Source organism: Anastrepha obliqua, chromosome 1 (assembly GCF_027943255.1).
Source record: "Anastrepha obliqua isolate idAnaObli1 chromosome 1, idAnaObli1_1.0, whole genome shotgun sequence".
Classification (NCBI taxonomy): Eukaryota; Metazoa; Arthropoda; class Insecta; order Diptera; family Tephritidae; genus Anastrepha; species Anastrepha obliqua.
The window spans coordinates 11,864,094-11,882,843 of record NC_072892.1 but is presented as its reverse complement, the minus strand read 5'-3'; the positions used below and the strand labels follow the sequence as shown (position 1 = coordinate 11,882,843).

Genomic DNA, 18,750 nt, shown 5'->3' with positions numbered 1-18,750 from the left:
ATCTGCTTTCACACTGTTTCGCCGTATTCAAAATTTTTACTCTCATTTTTATATGTTTCATTTAAGCTTATCGTCTGAAATTGCTAAATTAATTTTTTAATGTATCTTGTTTGCAAACTACTTTATACCGTTTTTCGTGTTTACTTGTTTATTTAATTCCAGTTATTTTGTCATGCTTTTATCAAATGAATTTACGGATTCTCATGTATTTTTCACCACCTACTTGACTTTTTGCAACCAATAGCAGTAATTTTTTTTTTGTTTTTTTTTTTTTTGTTTTTAGTTTTCGCATTCTTTCTAGTAGATATTGTTAATGCTTGTTAATGTAGCATTACATTTTTGATTCGACATTTTCATTTTTTTTTTAAATAATAAAAAAAAAAGTCTTACATACATAAAAGTTAATGCTAATATTTGGGTATGAGAAATAAGTAAAATTAAGACTAAACCGCTCTAAGGACACAAAAGTTAGGAAGTAGTGAAACTCATAGCAATGAAACACGAAGGAAATTATTATAAGCACAACGCACACATGTATTTTGTACAATACATACATACATACATAATAAATTTTCTCATTACTAACTTACAATTTACTTAATTTTTTTATTCAACCATTTTTTGTAATTTTTTGAAAGTTTTTGCGCTTTTTATGTTTTTTATTCTATTTCTATTAACTGTTGTTTGCCTTCTTCTCCTGTTAATAATAATAATAACTATAAAGACTTTTAAGTTGTAATGCGCTAGCTCTAAAAATAATAATAATTCTATTTATTTATATGTAATAAGTAAATATTTTATTTAAATATGCGTATTTATTTAATTATATTTAAATAGCAATAATTTTAAACTTTTGTACAATATTAAGTTGTGTATGTGTTTGATATATTTATATGTATAAGGTAATAATTGTATATCTATGTGTACATGTGTACATGTATGTGGGTGTATAATTTTTATCTGCTGCACAAACATTCTTTTATTCTTTTTATATATTATGCAATATTTTGTTGTCGTTTTGCTTTTATATTTCTTGCATTGTTGTTTTATTATTTATACATATTTTTGTGTGTTTAAGAAAAAGTATGCAAAGAAACAAAAAATATTTGCAACACATTTATTTACTTGTTTTAATAACGGTTTTTTTACATCCGCTGGCGCAGCACCGTCTTTCAATGTCGCTTATTAGACGGACTTTTAGCCAATTTGGCTTATTTTATTAAACAATTCATTTCGTTTAATGTTAAAACTTTCTAGTAGGCGAACAAATTCTCGAGAGACACAGTTTAATCGTTAGACATGAAGTCTCAAGTGCTGTATTGAGCATGCAATTTCTTGTACATACTTGGGACACCACACCGAGAATAAATGTATGAAAGTTCGAAAATACCAAAAAGTATGCGTGCCCTTTAAAGCCATTCAAATCCAATTTCAATGCATCCAAAAATCGGTGTAAAGCAGAAGAAAAAGCGCAAAGCATACAAATCTATCAATTTTATCAATATTTGTAGCTACTACATAGCCACATGTCAAGTAACGCATGATGTAATGTTGTTGTTGTAGCAGCATAAACATTCCCCATACATAAACGGTGAATGCTGCTGAAGTGGCAGTCCTTGGCCGGATATAAATTCCGGTTACGTAGAACCGACTGTCATGGGAATCATGCAATCTTACAGATTGCACTGCCCTGAGCATTCTGAACAATCCGCTCTTGTAAAATTAAAATCCAGCTCAAGTGATTTACAATTAAATTGGTTTAAATTATAATTAAAATCCAGCTCAAGGATTTACAATTTTGTTTAAATTATAATTAAAATACTTTCTGTATGGACTGCAATAAACTGTGAACTCATTCAGCAAAGTTTTTGATCAAACCTAATCTATCAAAATTTCAATTTTTACCAATTTAAAATGCATATTTTAGAAGCTCTACAAATCCAGCACCATTTAGAAGTTGCATTATCCAAAATATTGAAAAAACAGTTTTAAAATTACAAATATTGTACCTGCACAAAAAATCAAGACTTTCGTTTCTTTCTTTTTTTTTCAATAAAATAGCGTTTTAAATTTTTAGCACATCATAAAAGAAAAAAAAAATCGGATTGACACTACCAGCAAACTAGCGATATGTATGCGCTTCAACTGTGTAACATTAGTTTTGACTATCTTCCGACTTTCTTGTTTATGTGTGTTTAACTATTCATTTCTTTAAAGCTCATGTACACCATGGAAAATATTTTGTTTTTCAAGTTGCCAGAATTAGGAATTATTAGGTTAGGTAAAATCCGATCACAAAACAGAAAAACGTACCAAACTATACAATGCAGTTGGAACAACACACTTAATTATAGCTGTACATATATGCTCCATAGCCTGTAATAATGGAATGACCGAAAAGCGCACACTTGCAGATTTGTTTTTAGTTTGTTGCACATGACTGTTGGAAAGTATGCTTATTCTCTCCATTACATCATTATAATTTTCATGTGAGCCGCAATTTGTGTGAAACGGTCCCTCAAGTAGTGTAAATAAAAAATGTACATGCCGAAGGCTCTTCAATCCAATTAAACGAGTGCGCTGCACAACATTTCAAACCAACCAAATTTTTATTTCACATACATCTGTATTGCAATTTTAAATACATGGAGCATAGGTAAATTTTGGAATATTTAATTTTAAACAAAACATGTGCAAGCGAAAGTGAAATAGATATTTGCAAAAATAGTATTCATGTATTGCATTATATTCTAATTTAAATCTTAGTGATTGCGCTTGCGCAACGGACAATGTTGTTGTTGCCTGTATTGATGGCTTCAATTTTTGTCCAATAAGCAGCATCACATGTTACGTTTGACATACATTTATGAGACCTTGCCTCTGCGCCTTCGATGAATGAAGGGAATAAACAAATGTATCTTCAATTAAAATCATTTCTTTTTTTTATATTTACTTAATGCAACGAAAATGTTTATAAAATTCGAGTGTTGCTTCCCGTGAAATATCTGTTATTTAATTTTTATTCAAATATATAATTTTACATGTTTATTCATTATATAGACGATTATACAGTTTCATAGCAGTTCTAGCTGCAACACCGCTCTTCCATACTTATTATTTCACGCTAATGTTGAATTAAAGTACATATTTATCCCTAAGTGCTAACCGTATCCTAAATAGTTATAAATTTATATCTTAACGTTATTTTCTCTCCTCTTTCATTTAGTAATATTTTTTTTTAATTTATTTTTAATAATTTACAGTTTAAGTTCGCCTTGATAAGTACAATATCTGCAGTTATTTCCATTCTATTTATGATTAACAATATTGGTATTTTTTTTACAGAAAATGTGCCCTTACGCATTCTTTATTCATCCTTTTTATACTTTGTTTCATAGTCAGCTATGAATCAAAATCGGAAAATAAGACTCGCGTATATTTGCACACTCGAAAAACTTCTATTACTTGACGCTGGTTTTTATGTGTGTGCAATTGATTTTATAAAATCGGTCATCCATTGTAGCCTAATTACTTGTTTAATTGCGCCTTTCATTTGTACAATTTTAATACTTTATGCAAATTTTTAAATGTAAAAGTTACTCGAGAGGTAATTTTGGGTTGCTGTCTCCAATTTTGAAATTTTACCAGCGTTATCCGCACATCACCAGCTGCTGGCTGCTGTGTAGTCCCGCATATATCCCCGAACAACTAGTACATTATTAGATATTTTCTATTACTTTGTATAATCGGTCTCGTTTCTAATTTTAGTGTCATAACTTCACAAATACGTTTTTTTTTTTTAATTTGAGATAATTAATAATTTTCTAGAGTTGCCCTTGCTTCCTGTTCAGTGTGGATTCCTACTATTTATTTTAACAAACATCTCATTCCGTATGCAGTATTCGCTCTCAAAAAAGTATTTAAATTAAAAATTAAGTTCCTTAGGAAAATGCGGCGTTACTGATGCAGGACTACTGTTGCTTGCATGGTTGATGAGATTGTTGTTACCGCTGGTGCTGCCGTTGTTGCTGGTGCTAAGATTATTGGCAACAGATGCGGCCGCACCGCTCAACATGTTGGCTCCTAGAGCTGCTGCTGCTGCTGCAACTGCCGCTGCCGCAGTCACTGCTGCTGCTGTCGTATGCGTCGTGGCTGTGTTGTTGCTACTATGTTGTTATTGCATGAAATAGTCCGGATGTTCAGAGTCTTTTTCAAACCGTTTCGCCTCTTCGTGCATACTTTCTTTTATTTTTAATATAGCCGCCGATTCGTTCTGATCGTTTTCGCCAGGTCCTCCGAATCCACCAAGGTTATAGTCGCCCATTCCGCTACCGGAATCTTCACGCGGCGTACCGGGACCGCCGTTGGCTGGTGAATTTTTCATGCCGTCTAATCCAGTGCCATCTCCGCCACCGCCATTAAGTACTGGTCCCATTGAGTTAGGTCCACCACCCATAGGACCCATACCACCCGGACCGCCGCCACCGCCATCAGGGCCACCTCCCATTGGAAATTCAGGTTTCATTATCGAATACATATTATCGCCAGGACCGCCAGGTCCTGCTTGTGTATTATCTTGGGGTGAGGGCATAATCGGCGTTCCAGGACCAGGCGGCCCATTCGAACCGGGTCCAGGCCCATAGTTACCTGGCGAAGAGGATGAATACGCATTCATAGGGGCTGTGGCGTTTGGTTGCCACTGAGGTGGTCTTCCTCCTGCGCCCATGCCCATGCCGGGCGGCATACCGCCTGGGCCAGGTGCTGGTCCCCGCATGCCGCCAGGGCCGCCATATCCCATTGGGCCCATGCCTCCAGGACCGCGTGGGGGGTTCATACGTGGGTTCATGGGACCCATTCCACCCGGTCGCGTCGGATCCATGCTATTCGGCATCATCGGTTGACCAGGTGGCCCATTGAATTCATTTCCCATTCCTTGCATACGGACACCAGGACGTGGACCGCCGGGATATCGGGGACCTCCCATGAATGGCGGTTGACCAGGCATCATTTGAGATGGTGGTGGTTGTGGACTGGACGCGTGCGTCGGGGGAGACGGGCGCATTGTGGAATTTGGAAAGAAATTAGGACCCATCGGTCCGCCAGGCCCCATTGGGCCTTCACCACCTGGTGGCATTTGACCAAGTGGGCTGGGAGCTGGGCCACCAGCACTGTGTGGTCCACCGGGACCGATACCATTTACTCCGTAGCCAGAACTAACAAAGCCGTAGTCATGGAAAGCTTTTGCCTCTGATGAGTGATCACATTGATCACGACGCTCTGGTGCGGCGCAGTATAGATCCCAAAAGACACACCACCATGTATGCAGGAATCCAGGTGGCTCGCCTAATGTGATGTTCTTCTCCCATCGAATTTCCGATAGAAAAGTTTGCGCTGCTTTCTGGGCACCAACATGTAACAGGTATTCGTAAACATATAGCGCCAATTTCTCGCGTGCCTGTGCATCTGACGGCACTGATGACGTTTTAGCTTTCCCGTACATTCTCTATTGTGATGTATTGCAAGGTTTATATTTTGAATTATGACTTTTGGTCGGTTTCGATTGTTTGGTTGATTTACTTGATTCAATGCTGCATACAGCACCGGGTCTGAAACAAGATGGTTTAGTTCTGGTAATGCTCTTATTAAAGATACGAGCACTGCTAGTATTGGACTCTGCAAGATTATTTGTTATTTACCGTTTCCAATTGCACGTTCGAAGTTTATATTAAAATCTCAATTTTATCTGTTTTCTTATACAATTTTTATATAAATCGCATTCACTGTTCAAAACACTTCTGCAGGTTTTTGCTTTTTACTTCATAAAATACACTCTTTTCTCTGATTCTTTTTGTTTTGAGGCCACCATACAAAATTTAATTGGCGCTTACCGCCGCTGCGAAGCTCACGCAGCCATTCTCCACTTTTCTCCTTTGACTTTCAACATATTTATTTTACTTTCTGTTATATCAAGTTGTTTCTGTGGGCAATTTGTGCGTTTTGTTCGTCCTCCTGTTATTCGTCGTATTACTTTTCTACAGTCACGGTACTTTTCTTCTTACACGGTACCTCTGCCAGTGGTTCAGCTACTGCGCTGCAGCAACTACTACTAGTATTGTTGGTTCCTCTTCTCTACCTCCTTTCAATGCTCCACTCGCTAGCTAGCACTTGGCCCTAGTTTTATGAGAAGTTAATTTTTTCTTCAACTTTTATCAATTTTTGCTAGAACACACTCTAACACGAACTTTTTACAATAAAAGTTGTTGGTTTCTCGTCTTTTCGTGCAAAATTTAGTTCATGTTTGCCTTGCTTGCTTCTTCTTTTTACCGTTTTTTCTTTTTTTATGCTCTTGTTGCTATTTCTGCCGCTACTTCTGCTTTTCACAACCACTTCACTAAATAATCGTCGTTGCGCTCGTACTCGCACTCGTGTCCGCCTCAATCTCTGCAGTAGCAAACGTAGTCGCAGTCGCCGATACACTCGTGCACGATGAGCATAAGTTTTGTTGTTAGTGCTTCGTAGTCGTTGCCGTGGTTGTACTTTCGGTGTGTTGTGTTGTGCTACCTCTGCTTTTGGTACCGCTCCGCTCACCCTTCGCACAAAATACCAATAACACAGCACACAACCTGAAACACATAGCCAAAAAAGAAAAAGAGAAGAGACGTGTAAAAATAAAATCAAAATGGAAAAACAGTGTAATGGAAGAATTGGCAAAGTGTGCACCGTGTGACGACGGTGACGTTGATGTGGTGATGGTTGTGTGATGACGGTGCCTCCGTCGTACGGCGTTGTGGCAGAATTTGAAACTACATATGTATGAATGTACGAGTATGTACATAAAAAAAGAGCATGATATGGGAACGTGACAGGGACGAAGAAAGGGACAACGCAACGTGCGTTTACGCTAACGTCGTACGTCCATCGCGATCAAGAAACACTTTGCTAACCATACCCCATCTTACATATCCAACAGGCGCAAAACCCATTAGGATGAGTGGGAGGTGGCGATGAATCCGAGGACATGCGCTCACGTTAATGTTACGCCGCGGCACAACAGCAGAGGCTGCTGTCGTTTCCTTTTTGCCGTATACGCGAATCAGAGACATGATGAGCAGTTTTGTACTTGAAGAGTAATCGATTTTCGTTTTATTTCTACAGATGCGCTTCGATGCGCACTACAATTGCAGTCGCAGTTCAGTCAAATTGAATGAGTTCCCTGACGAATTTTGTACATCTGACTAGTGACAAAAGTAATGCTATGTACCTGTCTCTGGTTGTTTAAACTTTACATAGAAACAGGTGTGAAGCGTTTAACCAATACACACATAATATTTTTTTGTTTTTTTGCAGAATAACTATGTGCGTACATATGTATGTACACACTTCCCGACTCGCAGATACATATAAGTACATATGTATGCATATATGTATATGTAAATACATATGATTCTATTAAGAGATAACTTTTCGATAATAATTGCGAATACGAATACCACAGTGCCAAGGCAATTCGAATTCATGTGCATAAAGAATTTGCGCGTCACACCTGTTTTCGTACAGAAATCAAATCTATTAAATTCAATTCATTAAGGTCCTAATCATACTTAGACATCAGATTATAAATTTTTACGCTTCCAGTGGAGAAATAGTACAATCAAAACCTAAAAACTTTTTACAGTACTGAAATGATTAGCTTGTTTATAAGACATACTCTAATAGTCTAGGCAGACGGCGGCATTAATCGGGATTACCGGTGCAGTTAATTCTGATTAAAATTGCAGTATGACGGACGGTATTTACGCGGGTTAGTGAACGGCTGATTTGCTTATTGGATAGTTTTGTCATTGAAAGATGTACCGTAGGCAACAAATACGGGTATTAGCTGACCTGATACTAAGAAATAATTATTGATTGATTCAATTTCTCAAACTGCTCCGAAATATTAAAACAATGTAATTTCGAACGTATTATTGCAACTAGCATTGTATTCCGGTCTTTCTTGTTGGTCTCTTTAAAAGTTTCATTATTTTTCATTCACAATAGATACTAACTGTCATTTTTCGGCAATGTTGCCATCGAAACATCTTCTAATCCACTTAAATTATGAGAATTAAGTCTAGTTGTCAGTCCGCAATACTTGCTTTTAATCTCTGAGATAATTCCGAATTGAGTCGTTAATCCCGATTAAATCTACCGTCTGCTTAGGGTATAAATGCGAAGATGCTATGAAGTAATCCGATTCGGTTTGAAAAGTGTAATGATTTCTGATAGAAATCGGAATAACGAGCATTATTCATTTCGATTTCGAAAAATTTTATACGGGCAGATCAAAGCGCTAAAAATCTTAATCGAAATAAACTGATATGCTTCGAAAAGTCCTGGTGCGGATACTAGTTTGTTAATGCATACATACACAACAATTTCAAATGGACACCTATAAAATTACTTGCGAACTAACAGTTGTGCTATTTTTAAATATTGGGTGATATTCTGCGTCAAAAGTGTGAATTTTTGATGAAAATTTGCCAAATTTTTAAAATTTTCATACTAAGTTTGAAACTTAGTTTTATACGGTTTTTGCTGTAGTATGAAATAAATATTTTATTTTAAAATTTAAATTACAAAATAAATAAATAAAATGTCAAAACTTATCAATATGTGGTGTACACCTGACCTTGACTGTGTATGGAAGAATTCATCAATGATACCGATTCATTGAGCAAACAATCCTATTTATCCGGTCGATACCTATTCCTAGAGTGGATGAGCTTTTAGTACAGATAGAACAGAATTCGGGGATAAGTACGCGGAGACTATCAGCCGAAGAAGGAATTAGTGCTTCAAAAGAAAACTTGCCGTATCCCAAAAACCGTTAGTTTGCAAACCTTATTTATTATTCCTTAGAAATTTTACAAACTTTTCCTAACACCCTATATGCATACATGGTGAAAAGATGTTTAGAGGTGTGGCCAAGATCAGACCGTTAACCGACTCTCAGCGATTTTGAAGAAATCAGCTGATTGGCTGCCGTACCGGGCGTCATGACAGCGGTTTGTTTACGAAAAAAATGAGATTGTGTAGGCGATAAGCGGGAGAAAAAACACAGTCTTCTCTCATGTTACGTCGTTGCCGTCTGAACAACTGATGGGACGAATGTGTGTGTGAAATAGGCGGGCAGAATTCTGCTGCCAAGCCCCCGGCAAAAAGGACTGATCGGCCCATATTTCTTCAAAGATGAGGTTGGCGCCAATGTAACAATGAAGGGCGAACGCTATCGCGCCATTTGGATAAACGAGCTTCGATGGAGGCATTAGAAGCCAACATTACTAAAGTTATACACGATATACCGACTGAAGTCCTTCAAAATTTCTGTTGACGGTTGGCCGAATTACGGCACAGTTGCGATGTCGTTTGTGGTTTTACACAAAAAAAAGTTGCCCAATCAATTAGAATATTCGTTGTTTTATTTAAATTTAAAATCCGATACCTCTAAACTGATCACAGAACTACGTGCGATTATCGAAAATTTTCGTATTTTTTCACTTACAAGCTTTATTTGTTCTTCTTTTAGTGTGTTGAAAAATTCATATCGCCGAAAAGATAGAATTAACTATCGAAAATTTTTGTTCCATATTTATTTCGATTTACGTGGATTTTCGAGACAGGAGTGCATTAATAAACTTGCTTCGACTTTTGGGGTTGAAGCACCACACTTAGTTACTGTGACACGCTGATACAACGAGATCCAACGTGGTCGTCGATCCTTGCATAATGAATTTAGTCAGGACCATCCAAAACGGTTGTTGTACCAGAAGCAATAGATGCTGTGCGTCAATTGATAATGCAAGATGTGACATGTGTTTTTGGGCAATAGTGGGACCAGCCTACATTCAATATTGTATGAACATTTGGTCATCACGGTTTGTACTCGTTGAATATCGCAGAAATGTTGAAAAAATTCAGCTACGGTGGTCCATGATGTAGTGAGAGGTGACGAATTTTTGATCTATGTATTATATATAATCCGAAAAAAACAGCTATCGAAAATCTGGTAATGTCGCAACTGTACGACTAAAAAAAAATAAATAATCGACGCATACACTTCTGTTAGGTGTTTGGCTGAACTCTTCCTCTTATTTGTGGCGTGCGTCTTGATATTGTTCCACAAATGGAGGACCGACTCCGAACATCAAATGGTTTTTTAATAAGGAGCTTTTTCGTACCAGAAATACACACCGAGGTTGGTTTGCCATTACTTGCCGAGGGGGGGCGACCGCTATTAGAACTATATAAACTTAAAACAGGGAACTTTGAGTGTTGCGCAACCATTTGTTTGCTTAAAGTTTTCTGAGAATTAAGAAAAACTAATTGACTAAATTTCCCTCCTACCGGGGCATCGGCATCCCCCTGACAGTTGTTAAAGGGGAACTGCACAAATTATTTCTCAGGAAAGCGCAAAAAAGATGGAGGTCCATTTTTTCATGTGCTATTTCGAAAACTCTTTAGCCCCAGTACAATATACAGAGGATTCAGAAAGTCCTTTGGACTCCTCGCCATTCAATTTCCAAACTCGTAGCACGCGGAAAAGCTAGGGTTACCATTTAACCCCCATTGCAGAAGCTGTGGGGACCTTTCAGAAAAGGAGATTGTAGAGCATTTTCTCTGTAAATGCCCGGGTTTGGCAGCTAGACGACTAAGGTCATTGGGCACTCCTTTCTTCGACAGCCTGGGGTAGTGCGCCAACCTAAACCCAGTCAATCTCTGCCTGTTGGAGGTCTTATAATGGTATCAAAACGGAGCTTTAGTGCTACTTGAGGAGTGACAGACCGGCACTTCAACCATTCCTACCTAATTGACGACGACGAATCATCCTTCACCAAGATAAGGCGCGCTCTCACGTATCGGCTCCTGCAAGAGAGCTTTTGAGCGCTCAAAAGATCGAATTACTGAGTCAACCGCCTTATAGTCCTGATTTGACACCTAATGATTTCTTTTCGTTCACGAACACCAAAAATAAATGTGAGAAATGAATAAGCCTCTTTGCAGCCATTAAACAACTCGTTTTGGAGGTCTCCACTTCTAAGTGGCAAAAATGCTTTGAAAAATGGCTCAAACGTCTACAGAAGTGTATTTTAACAGCAATTATGCGATTTTATTTAATATTTTACTGTGTTTTCATTATTGGGCGCTAAATATGAGGAAACCTCTTAAGCGCATGCAAAATGTAGCGAAGATAAAACTGAGACCCTATTAACCAAGTTTTCAGAGAAACAGGTTTTACAAAACTTTCAAATTTTTATGAAGTTCATTATTTTATTTTTATTCATAATGCCGGCATACTATATAATTAGCTGATTTAATTCGGAAATTTTTTAACAAAAAGGCAAAAGTTTGGGACAAAATCGTTGGATATAACGTAATTGATGTGCATCTAGAAGTTTGCTTTTGAAAAATATATTACTTTCTTACAAATATTTAGCAAATCGTACTATTTGTACAGGGTCCGGCACTCGAAGTGTAACCAACTTCAGACCGCTCGCGCAGCTGATACACGGATATCAGCTGTCTGTTAGTTGGCAAAATGACAGTCCCGAGTATTGTTTACAAGCGCGTAAGCATTTTGCCGGGAGTAAACGCGAAAAAAGAAAATTAGTAATAGATTTCCAACTTTCCACCATTACTCGTTAGAATGATACTGGTAGCATCGCGAAACGTCATTGAGGTGATCATCAAAAGACTGCAACATCACGTGAAATGATTCAAAAAGGAAGCGACTTTAGCGCAACCCCCGGCGAAGTGCCAATCGAAGGGCGAAAGAATTGGTAACATCTGACCATAGCGTCCGCCGCATACTGAAAAACGATCTCAAATTCAAGCCTTACAAGATCCAAAAGGTGAATGATCACATACCAAAGCAGCAACAAGTCATACTTGAGAGAGCGAAGGAGTTGCTTCGCTTGGCCGAAAGCAGTAAATTTCCGAACATTGTGTTTTTTGACGAGAAAATTTTTCAAATTGAGCAATTCGTAAACTCCCTATCGTTTGGGGTCAGAATTAGAGTCATCGATTGGCCACCAGGAGGCAGCACCCGTCACAGGTAATGGTTTCGGCCGCTGCAACCGCAGACTGGCGTCAAGGTAAATGTGAAATATTATCAGAAAAGTATTCTGGAGGTTTCTTTGAAGCCGTAGACAGAAAAACATTTCGGTGGCAGACCATGGACGTTTCAAGCGGACTAGGTACCGTCTCACAAAACTCGAGTGAACCAAGAATGGCTAAAAAGAACAACGTTCGAACTTCATAACGTCCACGCAATGGCTCTCAAATTCACCAGACGCGAATACGATGGATTATTCTCTTTGGGTCATTTTGCAGAGCAAGGTCCGAATTAAAAGTTTCACCAGTCTCGAGGCGCTGAAAAAGCCATTGTCCGCGAGTGGGCCAAAATACCTGCAAGTCACATTCGAGCAGCTTGCGATTCGTTTCTGGATCGTCTCAAGGGCATAGTCAAGGTAAAAGGTGGTCATATCGATCAAAAGTAAATTGATTCTTAATTTCAACATTCTCCTGTGCAAATTGTAATCTTTTTTTAACATTACAGTTAAGGAAAAAACTCTTCATACACCCCCTTAGTTTGTATTTCTAAGATATTCGTAAGGTAAATTAATAAAGCGTTTGCATTAATATTTAAAGGACAAAAACAAAGTTTATTTACATAACAAAAAGCTAATTCAAAAGCATAACAATAACAGAAATAACAAAAACAATAAAAATTTATGAGAAAAAAGTCTACATACAGTGTTAAAAATCGAATAGAATATTTGATTTCTTTTAAATAAATAAAAGAAAACAATATATTTTAATATTTTGTAGGACCACCCTGGGCTCCAATAACCGCCTGAAGACGACGTGGCATAGACATCACCAAATTCTCCGTAATACTGGGCGCAATTTCCTACCACGCCCGAGTTAGGGCAGTTTTCAGTGTTTCACGACTTCTGATATCATATTTGCGAGCAGATTTTTCCAAAACGTCCCAAATATGCTCAATTGGGTTAAGGTCTGGTGACTGGGGCGGTGTTTTGAGCTGTCTTGGTGCATGATAAAGAAGCCAGTCTCGAACAATATGCGCAGTATGCTTGGGGTCGTTGTCTTGTTGGAAAATCCATTGGTTTCCCAGGCCCAAGCTTTCCACAGATGGCTTCAGATTTTGTTCCAATATTGTCTTATACTAATATCTATCCATAACGCCTTCAACAAAAACCAATCGATCAACTCCAGATGCCGCCATAGCTCCCCACACCATAACACTACCCCCACCATGTTTCACAGTAAGTATAATATTTTTGGGATCAAGTGCAGTATACGGGTTTCGCCAAACCTTGTTTCGGCCGTCATTCCCGAAAATATTATACTAACTTTCATCAGTAAATATAACTTTCTTCCAAAAATCCATTCCTTTCTATAAATGTGCCTTAGCAAAATCCAGGCGAAGTTGACGATTCTTGGCTGAAATAAATAGCTTTTTGCGAGCTGTTCTACTTTTAAAGCCGCTATCATGCAAAACGTTTATTACTGTTCTTGATGAAACAGTAATATTGGAACATCTTGCAAGGTATTCGGCTAGTTTTGGGGCACTTATTTTTGGATCTTTGTGGACTTCTTTAAAGACACTACTGACATCGCGTCTTGAAAGCTTCTTCGGCCTTCCAAATCTTCGCTTGTTTTCGGTACTGTTGGTTTTTTATAGTTTTTGACAATATTTTGCACTGTAGAGCGTCTTAATTTTACTATTTCAGCAATTTCCCCGTAAGATTTGTTTTCTTTTCGAAGAATAACCACCAAATTTCGAACTGATTTTAAAGTTAAAACGTGTTCTACAAATCGCTTTCTGAATTTAGATAATTGTAATGTTTGACAGATAAAGCAAATCAAGAAACTAACGGGGTTTTTCCCTTTAAGTTCTTCATTTTCCAATGTATTTTAATAGTTGCCAAAGCTGTATGTAGACTTTTTTCTCACCGATTTCTATGTTTATCGCCAATAGTTTATAAGTTACCAATATTTTCAAACTTTTTTTTTCCTCCAACATTCTTAACTATTAATGTCGTAAACATTCACATCAAAATTATGTTGAATATTATCACTAGTTCTCTAGAAGTTGAAAATAGTCGGGTGTATGTAGAGTTTTTTCCTTAACTGTATATTATGATACTTTCCGCGCAATTTTCAATTTTTTAATCATGAGTTTCAAAGGAGCCATATTTTTTGGCCCAATTTCCCAAATGCACTGCTATTTATTCGCACATAATTGTATTACAACAACATCCACACATGTATGATTCCCTGCCGCCAATGTATGGTTTTTCTGTTTATACATTTTATACTAATTGTAAGCAAGATGTAGGTACTTGTGTATTTAGCTCAATGCAAAATCCTACTCTTTATATCCCTATATTATTTTTAAGTGCTCGCTTGGGTGAGCAGTTTTTGTTACGTAGATGTTATAAGTCGACTGCACCAGGTAACCTCACACAACAAATATCACCATCAACATCACGGGAAAGCACAGTAACCATATTGGCCACAACTGCTTTAGGAAGCATTTTTTTACAGCAGCCAAAACGACATAGTCCAAATATTTACAAACCTTTCTTATATTAGGCTTGGAAACGCTTTCTTTTTAATCCATGCATAGACCTCAAGTTTTTTCCATTTATTGTTCGGAGAATCTCCGCTCTTTTCCAGCTGTTTGGGGCAATCCCGATCAAATCAAAACTCAGCAATGTGTACTGAAGAAAAGTGGCTCAGCGGTCGACTGCTTTAAAAAAACAAACATACATACATTCATATATATGCATACACATGCAGCAGGAAAACAAAACAATACGAACGTGCAGAGAACGAAAGCTACGTTCAAGAGAGAACAACTGTTCAATCACGCATTTATTCTTCACGTAGCGTTACCCAATATAAAACGTTAGAACGTATTCACTTACGTTACACAACACCAATCGGAGAATATACACCAAACTAGCTGCTGTACCCAGATTTCACGTTTGCTTTGCGGCTCACGTTCGTTTTTAACGTGGTAAAACGGTGCGTGAGCAGTTCCACTAACATTCGCTCATTTGCTATTTCTTTTCTCTTCTACACTTTGTTGCTTCTTCTTTCTGTTTTAATTACAATTTTAGATTTTATGTATTTTCCGATATTCACAATTTTCCTCGATACGCTATTTTCAATAAATGATATACACTTACGAAACGTTTCTCGTTACCCGGTAAAGACACATTTTTATCAACTAGACTTTATTGCATTCAGTTTATTATTTATAGTCAATAGTTGTAAGCAAATCAAATCTCTAACGTAACTACGCTATGTACTTCTTTTCACTTATACTTTTAGTTTATTTCACGTTTTTTTTCTGCAAAATCTTTCACACACGTCTGCCGACTGAACATATTGCCGTCGTCGCCGCGACCGCAGCTGAAAATACTGTCGACGTCGCTGCCGAGCCTATTGCCACTTTTGTTGCAGTCTTTATTGTTGCTTGTGTATTCACTGTTGCTGTTCTGTTTTTTTCACTTGTTTCGGTTTCATGCAACTGCCGCTCTCTCACTCTAGCTACTGTCTCTACCGCTTCTTCTTCTTTTAACAATCCTTGGTCTTTCTCTGCTTCTATTGCTTTTGCTCTATGTTCGTCCACTTCTATTCGCTTCACTTGAAGATTTTCACGCAAAATTTTTTCAGATATATTTTTGCTATATAATTTCATTTTCGTTCACTTCCATCTTTTGCGCAATCTCTTCAAAAGATTTTTACTTTTATTCAGTTGATATTTATTATATTAAATCACACTTTTTCCGCTAGAAATATTAATGGAACGGATCCGAACATTTGCCACAAGTGCGTCTCGCGTTATTAAATGGCTGGTATATACTTTCAAGACGACTCACATCTACAGAGTTACCAGCTCTTTTGTTAACTGTATGAGAAAGTCAATTCATTTTATTTTAACTTGAATCTCCACCAGCCATAACTTTGTCAAATATCGTTCTAGTTAACAAAATTTGAAGCTGTTAAAATATTTAAATAACGAAAACAAAAAAATTGGAAGCCTTTCCTCAATTGGAAAATCTAATGCTCAAATTAATGCTTACTATTAAAATTAGCAATAAAACACTAAATATTAAAATCGTACGGTGGTGGGCCGATACCGTGAAACATATAAATCCTAAATTTCGCTGGATTTATTAAGCATAATTTATGCATTTTTTAGTTTAAATCTTTCGTATAATCTTCTTGGTTAGGCGGAAAGTGGCTTTAAAATTAATACGGAAAGTTTTGCAAGAAATAGCGCAACGTTACGTAGATTTTTATAGCTGCTGCCCAATGACGCCCGTATTGCATACACTTCTAATACTTGGCGCATTACTTATATACAATGCACTTCTTCCGATTCGGAAGCTATCTGAGGAAGCACGAGAAAAGCACTTCCGGCAATACAGACAAAGTTTTGCAAGAAAGTTGTAAAGAAGAAATTACAACGAAGATTTAATGAATCTTTTACTTTTAAACTCTGATGTATTGATAAGCCTTCGAAATATAATTAAAACCACTCCTATAGAAGCATTAGAGATTTTGCTTTCAGACTCAGGAATATCATCAAGTTTTTGATATATAGCATGATCACGAATCTGATTCGGAATAAACTTAATGCACTAAATAAAGAACTTGCTTTATATGTATGTATGTATATATGTACATACATATGTATCTCATGTAACAGTTCAAATTACTTTTCGAAAACAGCAACACAGTTGTTAAAGGGATATTTCTCTTGGCGCGTTATATGTGTGTACGCATTTGTTTATATGGGAAACTAATTTAATTTTTTTGTATGCATGTATCTATTTTCATAAGGGGAATAGGATTAAACTAAATTTCCCATATTTTTATATAATGTGAGAATATATAAATAGTTTATATAATAATTTGCAGTATTCAGTTTTTCTGATTTGACAGTTAAAATTAAGAGTAATTTTTATTTTGCTGATAAACTCTTGACAACTCCGAAATTTTTGGCACTAATTTGCTGGTCAAATCGCTTCTATGGTCGCATCAGCCAGTTTTTTTCATTACGTTTTAGCATAAAGAGTAACCAGCTAAAATGTATGCTTTACTTCTTAATATTGGCAGCGATCTCGCTTTAACCCCCAAAAGGTGCTTTGGTGCACAGTTTTATGGTTACTGCATTTCTCTTTTGCTTTCTGACCACTTCTTATTTGCCGCTACGACAGCGCTGCTGGCTTTGGCAGAGCTCCCGGCATTTTCATTTGCTTTCTTTACTTTGTTAAAAAATAATTTCATTTCAATTATTCTTTTCGCATTTTTCAATTTTGCTTTCATGTTTTTCTTGAACGGAGCTCTCCCATTCTCTCAATTTTACTGTTCAAGTGTTGCATTTTCGGTAGTTGTTTTGAGACATTGTTATATGTGGTGTGCTTTGCATTGGGTGAGTGATTTTATTGGAAAAAATAGACGTTATCGCAAAACTAACAGAAAAATAACGAATGTTCTTAAGTTCGCTATATACGAGTTTTATACGATGGCACCAAAAGAAACATTGTATAAAATCAATATAAATTAGTTTAGTTGACGCTCTCTGGTGGCGATTTTGTGGAAACTCTCAATTGAATGTGGGGTTGTCGAGTGTCCGTTTGAAAATACATCCATTTGGGACCAGTTCTTCAGTGCAAGTTCAATTCTGCTTCCCAATTAAACTAAGTTTAAACGTTAAGTTTTGCTAAAAAAGTGAAAGAAACATTCGTAATGAAATTAATGGACGTATATGTTGCATCAGTTGAGAAACAGATTGTCGGTACAAGATTCTGTGGTCCCACCGTGCGCTTGGAGAAGTTAGAAAAAGTTATGAGAATACCGAGAGTACTTGAGAGTTATATATATATTTTTCAATTAAAAAAAGTAATAATAAAAATAAATAAATAAAAAAATCGTTGACAGTTAATCGATAGATAAGATCGAGAAATGCATGCAAGTTTCGATAATTTTGCCCGAATGTTGCGTCGAAATGCGAGAGCTGTTATAAACTTGGTTTATCAATTAAAATACTTACTATTTAATGCTCATTAACTAAGTACGCTTCAATCTGCCCAAATGTCATGCAATTTTTACAATACACGTCATTAATTCCGACTCATATAATTGTCAAGAAGTTCTGTTCACTTTGAAGTGCACTTTGCGGTCCAATTTTAGGTGCAAATAGTTAGTAGAAACCTCGTACTGCCATGCCTATAAGTACATATCTATGCATCTAAAATATACAATATAAGTACAAATGCACATCCATGCATTATGCGCACACGCCTCTATATTATTAATTTAAACTTTAAACGCAATTGATTGAATGCTGGGCTTATCTATCTTCGTTGCTATTCGACACAACATGTTGCCGCAACATATCTTGCATTTGCAACATGTTTGGCCAACGACTGGGCATACGAAATTTCGAGGTTGGAAAGTGAGTATCTGTGCGCTTTTAGTGTGCGTTATCATGGCGAATGGGATGTCGAAATCGCTTCACCTGCACGCAAAATTCTTAATCTATTTATGTAAAAAAAACCTTTTCTATCAATTGGCATTTCGTGCTCGGGGGTTTCCAATTGGTAGTCGCACACTGAATATATGTACAGAATGCAGAGGTGTAGTTCACATCAGACGGTTAGCTGG

At 36.9% G+C, this 18,750-nt stretch overlaps 1 protein-coding gene across 1 annotated transcript; it reads right to left on the bottom strand.

Annotated features, from left to right (window-relative positions):
- Positions 1 to 510: 510 nt before the first annotated feature.
- On the bottom strand, positions 511 to 15,932 carry LOC129236472 (single-stranded DNA-binding protein 3). Its single transcript, XM_054870892.1, has 3 exons — positions 14,997 to 15,932; positions 14,648 to 14,815; positions 511 to 6,623 (listed from the first exon to the last, which is right to left on the bottom strand). The coding sequence occupies exon 3, from the start codon at positions 5,498 to 5,500 to the stop codon at positions 4,175 to 4,177; it is 1,326 nt and encodes a 441-aa protein (XP_054726867.1). The 5' UTR covers positions 5,501 to 6,623; positions 14,648 to 14,815; positions 14,997 to 15,932; the 3' UTR covers positions 511 to 4,174.
- Positions 15,933 to 18,750: the final 2,818 nt, after the last annotated feature.

What these genes read in the sequence shown, in the direction of transcription:
- LOC129236472 (XM_054870892.1), bottom strand. Translation starts at nt 5,500, where the DNA reads ATGTACGGGAAAGCTAAAACGTCATCAGTGCCGTCAGATGCACAGGCA.